Source organism: Penaeus japonicus, unplaced genomic scaffold (genome assembly GCF_977035675.1).
Source record: "Penaeus japonicus unplaced genomic scaffold, GWHDUDI00000001_assembly GWHDUDI00000033, whole genome shotgun sequence".
Taxonomy (NCBI): Eukaryota; Metazoa; Arthropoda; class Malacostraca; order Decapoda; family Penaeidae; genus Penaeus; species Penaeus japonicus.
This window is the reverse complement of record NW_028234435.1, coordinates 25,092,306-25,102,305: the sequence shown is the minus strand read 5'-3', so window position 1 is coordinate 25,102,305 and position 10,000 is coordinate 25,092,306. Positions and strand designations below refer to the sequence as shown.

At 43.6% G+C, this 10,000-nt stretch overlaps 2 protein-coding genes across 2 annotated transcripts; both read left to right on the top strand.

Annotated features, from left to right (window-relative positions):
• Window positions 1-7,332: 7,332 nt before the first annotated feature.
• Window positions 7,333-8,697, top strand: LOC122258662 (uncharacterized). The gene has a single exon (XM_043024754.2). The coding sequence runs from the start codon at window positions 7,333-7,335 to the stop codon at window positions 8,695-8,697; it is 1,365 nt and encodes a 454-aa protein (XP_042880688.2).
• Window positions 8,698-8,731: 34 nt separating this feature from the next.
• LOC147467853 (uncharacterized) lies at window positions 8,732-9,981 on the top strand. Its single transcript, XM_086556689.1, has 4 exons — window positions 8,732-8,942; window positions 9,110-9,249; window positions 9,337-9,670; window positions 9,806-9,981. Exons 1-4 carry the CDS (start codon window positions 8,732-8,734, stop codon window positions 9,979-9,981), a joined length of 861 nt encoding a protein of 286 aa, XP_086412815.1.
• Window positions 9,982-10,000: the final 19 nt, after the last annotated feature.

Genomic DNA, 10,000 nt, shown 5'->3' with positions numbered 1-10,000 from the left:
CCGTAACAAGAAAACACAAGAAAATATTCTAATTCAAGTATTCCTCTGAAGGGCACGTGTCCAATACTGTCCATCCACACAATCCATTATGTTTCAAAACTGGAGGAAAAATAGCGCGCTCTGCGGCTGACGGATGTAAACAATGAAGTCGAACACTTAAAACAAATTTTATCTCTGGAAATGAAATTTAGATTTACATATTTCTCTTTGTCAATTTTACGCTATTAATAAGAAAAGTAAATTTCATTACATTTGAATATCATTAATGTTTTAAAACAAATACGAACATTTAAAAATATAGTTCTTGATTTGATTATGCTTGGCCAATAGGACGACGGGAATGCTTCACGCGGAAACTCGGAATTATCGTCTGACTAGAAAGATGCCAATTCGCTCAAAAATTGACAATTTTTCAAAAAATTGACGGAAAAGTGTTAGTGTGACAGCGCCTTAAAGTGAGAGACCAGCCGATGCCTCCCAGCCCAATCAGCGACCAGCGTGCCGGGGGAGTGGCAGACCGTGCTCGCCATGACGTCACCAGCAGCCGAGACTTCCCGCGGTTGCCGGGGAGTAGGGGTGCTGAAGGTTCCGATCTGCATGCCACGGTCGCAGAGCTGGTGAAGAAGGTCAACGAGATGATGATGTTCTTCACAGAGGGATTTCCGGGCCTCAAATCATCCACTCCAATTGCAACCTCCGAGGACAGCGAGGACGCGCCATCCCCCTCCCCTCCCCTGACACCAGCCCCCTCCTCTCCCCTGGCACCAGCCGAGCCCAAAGACTCTCACAGCGAGGACGCGTCATCCCCCTCCCCTCCCCTGGTACCAGCCCTTCCCCTCCCCTGGCACCTCACCCTCACCCATGTTTTTTTTTTTTTTTTTAATTCGACCTCCTATTCGTTTCAAACGAGTCTCTGTGTTGTGAAATATATATGCAATAATATTTCACAGAACAGTCCACTGGCCCCGTCCTCGCCAATGGCTGTGGTCGACATCCAACTTATTTTAGGGAGATGTATTTTAAACTTTATTACTTTTGTTTACAATTACATATTTCTCTCTATTCTACTATTTACTACAGTTTCCTCTATATCTAAATCCTTGAGACTAGTGTACATTGCCGGTTTGTTCCTTGTTCCTCGTAGACAGAGCAGTGAAGACCGTAGTAGTGAGAAGGCCAATCGACACCTCATCAATGCAACGACGGCGCTCTTCTGTTGCTGCCTTTTCTCTGCAAGTTGTTGTGCAAGGGATGAGTAGAATATCGTCGCTCTCGGTGACATTCCCCCAGAAGTCGTGAATACAAGAGGTGTGAAAGTACCTTGCTCGACTTCTCGGACGCGTTCGCCATACTCCCTCATTTTGTTGTTCTCATGCTTGGTGTGAGCAGAGAGGAGTTCCTGGGATCGGTTGCTCGTGGCCATAGGGTTGAAGATTCGTATGTCGAAGAAGGCCCGTTGCCCTCGTACCCAGAAACTGTTGGCACTGATGTCTAATCTGGCGTCGTCTGCATTGGTGGATTGGAGTGAGAAGTTGCGCCCTTCTGTGGGGATGAGGGGAGGTTCGATCCTCACGTCGCGGCACGCCAAGCATTTGTGCAGTCACGTCCCTCACCTCGTCGTGGCGCATGCAAACGAAGCCTCCCGTCTTGCACGTCATGGCATGGTTGGGGTCGAAAGCCGAACCGCATGTGCAGTGCTGGTGAAGGTCCTCTATTGGCCAACCATATCTCAGGGCAAGTGCGTCCACAAACTCCTGTTTGTTTAAACTAAACCCTTTGACTTTGATGGGGAGACTGGTCAACCAGTTAGAGGCGCCGGTTTCGCGTGCCATACTTATTCTTCTTTTCATATCCTCAGTAATTATGGAGGTTAGTTCTTGAAGTTGTGCCCTCTGCTTTGTTTCTCTATTTTTTGTAATTTCCATTTTGATTGTTTTTTGTTGTGTTGTATCAGGCTGTGCATATGTTTCTTGCGTTATTATGGCTTGAGTTAGGCTGGCTGAGAGCTTGACAGAGTTTTGGAACTCCATGTCCGCAATTTTGACCGCAGGCCGCACCGGGGAATCCCCCGCTAGGCCGCGCGTGGACTGTGACGTCAGTGGTGACGTCACAACACCCACGGAAGGAAATATCAGTGCAGAACAACCAGTGGAATCATTTCAAGCACTCAAAGAAGAAAACTTAATTTTGATTGGTGAAATAGAGACACTGAAGCGAGATATAGAAAAAATGAAAAAGGACTGCCACTGTCGAGAGGCCAGTACTGCCATCAGTGATAAAGAATCCCGCGATGACACACGGTGTCATGATACCAATTCCTCCATTAATAGTGGTCAGTGTGAGGGAGCCCGTGCTGATACTGAGGGAAGACAGTGTCAGGAACTACGTGACACGGACCCTGATAAAGCTTCCGGTCCCCCGAATGTCCCCAACACATCAATTGAAGGGATTGAGCTACGAAGCAGAAAAAAGCTAAGAATTAATAGTTGAAATGGTTAAGTGTACTTTTAAATTAAGGTCTGTCCTATGTGAGGAGAAGTATGGTTATACAGCAATGTATATGTGTGCTTTCTGTAAAGTAAAATGCGTTACCATCAGAGGATATTACAGAATGAAGTATAGACTATCAAATAAAAAACTCTTCATTTATGGATAAACGCACAATCATGATATAAGAATAAATGTACATCGCGCCAAGGAACGGGGACATATTATACATTTTGTGTGGATACCATCGCATGTTGGAATCGCTAAACATGATCATGTTGATCGCTTAGCGAGGGCAAGATGTGATAAGCAAATTGTGGATATAGACTTTGGCATACCTCTTGCTAGGATCTCACACATAATAAGAACCTCCAATAGGGAGGACTTGATGGAGCTAACAAACTCTCAAAGACCTGAAAGCTGTAGCATAAAACATTTTGACCAGTTCTCGCAGGAGAGATTCATTTATGGGTTATACAAGACAAGGACAAGACAATGTGATATTGTGACTGCAAGAATTAGACTTGGATACAGAATGTATTGGCAGGTCAGTTCAGAATGCAATATAGAAGAAACTAAATGCAGACTTTGCAACGAAGAGTATAAACGGACACTTGAACATTACATTTCAGAGTGCCATATGATACAACCTTTCAGACCACCTAGCATGAGGTACGCAGAGTTATGTAATTATTTCATAACATCAACTGTACTAGAAGATGTACTTATGCTATATCCGAAATTCGGTTTATGATACCCTATTATAACATTTATCAAATGTCTATTCACGTTGATATACTATAGAATATAATCATGTTATTACCTTAATTTGTAATACAATGTTAGCAACAATGTCATGACTACATAAATTTATCAAAGCTTGCCCATGCCTGTGCAGGGTGGTAAATAAAGATCTAAACTAAACTAACTGAACCAGCGTAAAAGGGAAGTGAATCAAATAACCAAGTGATAAGTGACATGTCATAAAGTAAAAATAGTATTGCGAAAGAGCTTAGGCTCATGCACTGGTTTTGCGAAAGAGCTTAGGCTCATGCACTTGTTCTGCGAAAGAGCTTAGGCTCATGCACTGGTATTGCGAAAGAGCTTAGGCTCATGCACTTGTTCTGCGAAAGAGCTTAGGCTCATGCACTGGTATTGTGAAAGAGCTTAGGCTCATGTACTTGTTCTGCGAAAGAGCTTAGGCTCATGCACTTGTTCTGCGAAAGAGCTTAGGCTCATGCACTGGTATTGCAAAGAGCTTAGGCTCATGCACTTGTTCTGCGAAAGAGCTTAGGCTCATGCACTGGTTTTGCGAAAGAGCTTAGGCTCATGCACTGGTATTGCGAAAGAGCTTAGGCTCATGCACTTGTTCTGCGAAAGAGCTTAGGCTCATGCACTGGTATTGCAAAGAGCTTAGGCTCATGCACTGGTATTGCAAAGAGCTTAGGCTCATGCACTTGTTCTCCGAAAGAGCTTAGGCTCATGCACTGGTATTGCGAAAGAGTTTAGGTTCATGCACTGGTATTGCAAAGAGCTTAGGCTCATGCACTTGTTCTGCAAAAGAGCTTAGGCTCATGCACTGGTATTGCAAAGAGCTTAGGCTCATGCACTAGTATTGAAAAGGAGCTTAGGCTCATGCACATGTATTGTGAAGAGAAAAAAATGAGCTCGTGTGATGTGAAGTAAAGGGAAGAAAATACTCATGTGAAGTGATATAAATTGGTATTGCGAAAGAGCTTAGGCTCATGCACTTGTTCTACGAAAGAGCTTAGGCTCATGCACTGGTATTGCGAAAGAGCTTAGGCTCATGCACTGGTATTGCGAAAGAGCTTAGGCTCATGCACTTGTTCTGCGAAAGAGCTTAAGCTCATGCACTTGTTCTGCGAAAAAGCTTAGGCTCATGCACTAGTATTGAAAAGAAGCTTAGGCTCATGCACATGTATTGTGAAGAGAAAAAAGGAGCTCATGTGATGTGAAGTAAAGGGAAGAAAATACTCATGTGAAGTGATATAAAGGAAATGAGAAAAGAAAATATCTGAGAAAATTAGAGTCGATATCTTGTCTCATGAAGAACACACTGTTAACGAGAGACCTGAATCACCAAATGCCAAAGAGATTGTAGAAGCTATGAACAACAGAGAAACCATAAACCAACCCAGGGTATTGGGTATCGAAAGGGAAGAGCCAGAAGCAACTACCTTTGCCAGATTAGTTGATCCATTACTGTGACTCATCTGGGAAGTGGTAGAAGAGTTGTGTATTCTCTCAACTCAGTTGGTAAAACCGCGAGAATTGGAACCTGACAATGTAAGTAATATCAACCAGACCACACCCTCTGCTGATGCTGATGTAGCTGAGCATCAGGAAGGTATTCTAAAGAAAACGTATAATACTGTCAATTCGGTAACAAAGGGAACATTAAAACGGGCTCATGAAACATCTGATGACAGTGAAACTGAGGCTGAAGACAGCGACAGTGAAAGGGACATGACTGAGGATGATGACATTAGAAACCTGATGCCCAAAAGGAGAAAGAAAAATGGTGGAAAGACATCAGAGCAATATAGACGTTCAGTGATGGAGGCTATGAAAGTGGTAGAACATAAGTTACCCATGCTAGAGAGTGAAGGAACAGAACAGTATTGGTCCTTTATGAGTCAGTATAAAGAGCGAACCAAAGGGCTATCAGCCAGGACCAAACTGAACCTGTTATACAACCACTGTGATCTGAGACTCCGCATAAAAATCTCGCACTGCCTAAAGATGTCCAGTAAGAAGGGCCTCAAAACAGCCACGAACGCACTCAGAATGAAGTTCGGTGTTGTGACACAATACATAGAAAAACAGACTGAGGAATTGTTAAATTGGCCGAATGTGAAGAGATATTACTTAGAAGGGCTCACAGAGTTGTATGACTTTATGGAATCAATTACATCTTTCACCAGCTCCTTCGATAGGCTACCAGAAATTGACATACCCTTCTACATAACGCAACTGACAAAAAGCCTTGATGATACTAGGATAGACCGATGGAACAATATAAAACCAAAGGCAAGCAAAAAAGGACGAGATATATTGCAGCTTAGAGAATTCTTACGAAAGGAAGTGGAAAACTTAGGCAGGTCAGCAAAGAGAGTTGGAGGGGCTCCATCCTCAGTAACTTATAAAGTTAATAGTAAAGAAATTCCTAAGGAGAGTCAGAGGCCTTCAGAATCGACTGACAAGGTTACAAAACGAGATCGAAGGGCAGAGTTTGGGTTTACAACCCAGACAAGACCATCAACTTCAAGACCAATTACATGTGATCTTTGTTATGGAGAACATAGCCTGGCTTTCTGTGATTTGTTCAAGTCCACCAGTATTCACCAACGCAGGAAGATTTTGATCAGCCACAGGAAATGCTTCAATTGCCTGAAATCTGGCCACAGTGCAAGGCAATGCAGAGCACGGCCATGTGATATCAATGGCTGTGGTGGATACCATTCTAGGCTGCTGCATGATACAGAATTTAGAAAGAGTGGGTCAATTGTTCATGTCAATAATGATGAAAACAAGAGGAAACCAATGGAAGTCCCAACAACAAAGGAGGAAAGACAATGACTAGAAAGGAGGGAACATACAAATAGGATTAAGATAAGTAAAAGAGCAACACCTAGACACATTGCATTACCAATAGTCCCAGTCATAATAACATCCAAAGACCAAGCTGCCCAAAGGAGAGTAACTGCATATGCATTTTTAAATTCGGGGAGTACTAGGAGCTTCTGCTCGCGGAAAATTGCAGAGTACTAGATCTAGAAGGTGAAACTATGAAAACAACAGTTGCCACACTTTTGGAGAAGACATGTCAAAATGTAGAACAAGTAGAGTTGAGTGTAAGGGGGCTTCTCACAAAAATACAAAGACCCATATTTCTCTCACAAGTTATTGTTATGGACACCTTCCCACAAGGCTTACTCCAAACCAAAACAGGCTTCACCGAAGTTTCTTGTTGGCCACATTTAAAGGACCTAGTTGGGATACAAGAACGAACAACACATCTATCCTTTGAACTACTAATAGGACTAGATGCTCCTAATGCCATGATGCCCATGGAAGTCAGGAGAGGAAGAGATGGAGAACCATTTGCTGTTAGAACAAAGCTGGGATGGACGGTAAATGGACCCTTACATCCTCAAAGGGCTTCAAGTCTAAGCTTTGGAAACTATATCGACGAAACGGTGGACCATTCATATGAAAATGCAAATTGGGAAAGTATAGAACAATTCTGGGATATTGAATCACAAACTGATATAGACGAAAAAGGGTGGTCAGTTGAACATGGACATGTGATATATCTCTGGAAAAGGGAATGGTGTAGGGTCGGAGCCCACCACCGATACCATTTAGGGAACAGGATCCAGGGCTACCAGATAACTGGAGTATGGCCCGTCGACGATTAGACTCATTAAAGAGCAGACTTGAAAGGAATGTTGACTTGCATCAAAGATATGTCAAAAAGGTATCTCATAAAAAAAGGGTTTGCTGAGCGAGTACACAAAATAGTTGGACCACTTACCACATCATCCAGTCTTCAACCCAAATAAGTCAGACAAACTTAGGATAGTCTTTGATTGTGCAGCTAGTTTCAAAGGAGTGAACTTGAATAAGAAAGTTATGCAAGGACCAGATTTAATGAATAACTTATTGGGTATTCTACTGCGATCCAGGGAAGGGCGAGTTGCATTGGCTGCAGATATAGAGGCAATGTTCCACCAAGTCCATGTTACACCAAGGGATCGTGATGTGCTACGGTTTCTATGGTGACCTGGGGGAGACCTCTCTGAGAACCCAGTGACCTATCGAATGACGGTACATCTCTTTGGAGGGATATGGAGCCCCGCCTATGCATCGTATGTGCTACACAAAACTCTAGACAAGGATGAAGGCCAACATTCAGCAGCAGCTAAGAAAAATTTCTTTGTAGATGATCTTCTACTGTCACCTGATTCAGAGGAGGAAGCTGCAGAATATGCCATCAATTTGAGGGACACACTGCAAGCTGGAGGCTTCAGACTCACAAAATGGATGTCAAATTCAAGGAAAGTCATGAGAGTTATTCCCACGAATGAAAGAAGCCCCCGAATAAAGGACATAAACCTGACGATCGATAACTTGCCAATGGACAGGGTTCTAGGAGTTCTGTGGGATCTCGATGACGTGCTAAAGATCAGAGTATCAACACCCATGAAGCCAACCACGCACAGGGGCATACTGAGCATCATGAGTTCCATCTTCGACCCCTTAGGCTTACTAGCCCTTTTCACCATTAGAGCAAAGATGATATTCCAAAACGAAGTTCGTCGCAAAATGGGTTGGGACGAAAATCTAACACCTAAAAATGAACAAAAATGGAGAAAATGGATGAATGACCTTGCAAAACTGGAAGGCTTTCAAATACCACGTCGCATAGCAGCAGCCCAGGTCAACAGCAAATTAGTACATGCCCAACTACATCATTTCTGTGATGCCTTAGATACGGCCTATGCCATTGTAACATACATTCGGTTAGAACACGATAATGGACATGTTCATATAAGCCTCCTTGGTGCCCGTGCAAAACTTGCACCCATTAAGACGACCTCTATTCCACGTCTCGAATTGTGTGCTGCCACACTGACTGCACAAGTTGACACGAAGATACGTCGGCAGATGACACTCATTCTGGAAGATTCTGTGTTCTGGTCTGATAGCATGATTGTTCTGCAATATATATCAAGTACCAGGCAACGCTTTCATACATTTGTAGCGAATCGACTTGGGACAATCCATAGGGCCTCCTCTCCGAACCAGTGGCATCATGTACGATCAGAAGACAATCCAGCCGATGATGCTACTAGAGGCCTTTCAGCACAAGAGTTGATAAAGGGTGGACGATGGAAATTTGGTCCTTCATTCCTAAGGTATGAGAAGGACTGGCCACCCAAGTTGGTGATATCTGAAGCCTCCAATCATGATCCCAAGATACGTAAGCAAGACCATTTGCTAGCAACAACTGTGGAAGATCAAAACCCAACAGATAAACTACTCGAACATTACTCCTCATGGTATGAGTTACAGCGTGCGGTAGCGTGGTTCCGCAGATTTGTGAAGTGGAACAAGGAAGGATGTTATCCTCACCCTCAACGCCTTTTAGTTACAGAATTCATGATACAAGAGACTCCATACTAGCATACATACAAATTAGCAGTTTCAAGGATGAACGATGTTCATTACACAGAGGAGGAAATTTGAAAAAGGAGAACTCTACCGGCTTGAACCTGAGCTTGACAAGCATGGGTCAATGAGGGTGGGGGGCAGGAGAATTCATCTTGGTGAATCAAAAGAACGGTGTAGACCAGTAATCCTGCACAAGGACCACCATGTAACGAAACTGATTGTAAGGGATGCCCATATATTCTTAGCTGCACACTCAGGTAGGGAGCACACACTTTCTATCATTCGTAGAAACTACTGGATTATAGCATGTAGACCATTAATAGATAAGGTCCGAAAGGAGTGTTTTGTTTGCCGCAAGGTAAACAGCAAACCTGCCACTCAACGTCAGGGTGATTTACCAATTGAAAGAGTCATACTGGGGTAGACTGTTTTGGACCTTTCCCTGTGTCATATATGCATCGTACGATGAAGAGATATGGTTGCATCTTCACTTGCCTTAGCTCAAGAGCAGTCCACATGGAAACCCTCCAAGCGTTGGATGCAGATGCATTTCTTAATGCATTCGTTAGATTCACAGCGAGGAGGGGTACACCAGAGAAGATGTTTTCAGACAGGGGAACCAATTTCATCTGAGCCCAACGGGATCTACAGATTGCTCTACAGAACTGGAATGAAAATGTGAAGGTTGACAAGGCACTCAAGAAAAAGGGTGTTGAGTGGATCTTCCACCCACCTATGGCATCACATATGGGTGGAGTATGGGAGAGGCAGATACGATCAGTAAGGAAGGTGCTTTCGTCGATTATTGGTCTACAGAGGGTCGATGATGACAGACTACAAACTTTGTTCTGTGAAGTGGAAGCTACCCTAAACAACAGACCACTCACTGCTGTGTCAGGGGACATTAACGATCTTGAAGCATTAACACCAAACCATATCGTACGTTTGCTTTCTGGGGATGGTTTAGACCTGGGAAGCATGCCAAGTAATGAGGCTTTCCATCGAAGGTGGATCCACGCACAAACCCTAGCTGACTGATTTTGGAAACAATGGAGTGAGGAGTACTTACACTCACTCAGAATACGCAGAGGTAACATTAAACCGTCTAGAAATGTGGCAGTTGGAGAACTGGTCCTATTAATAGAACCATTGGCACCCAGGAACCAGTGGAAACTAGGCCGAGTTGTGGCAGTTATCCCGGGCTCAGATGGGCTTGTTAGAAAGGCCCAGGTCCGCACTGCATCAGGGTTTCTGACGCGACCTATTGTGAAACTGTGTCGCTTAGAAGGAGATTAGTTTTGCATGAATAAGGGAT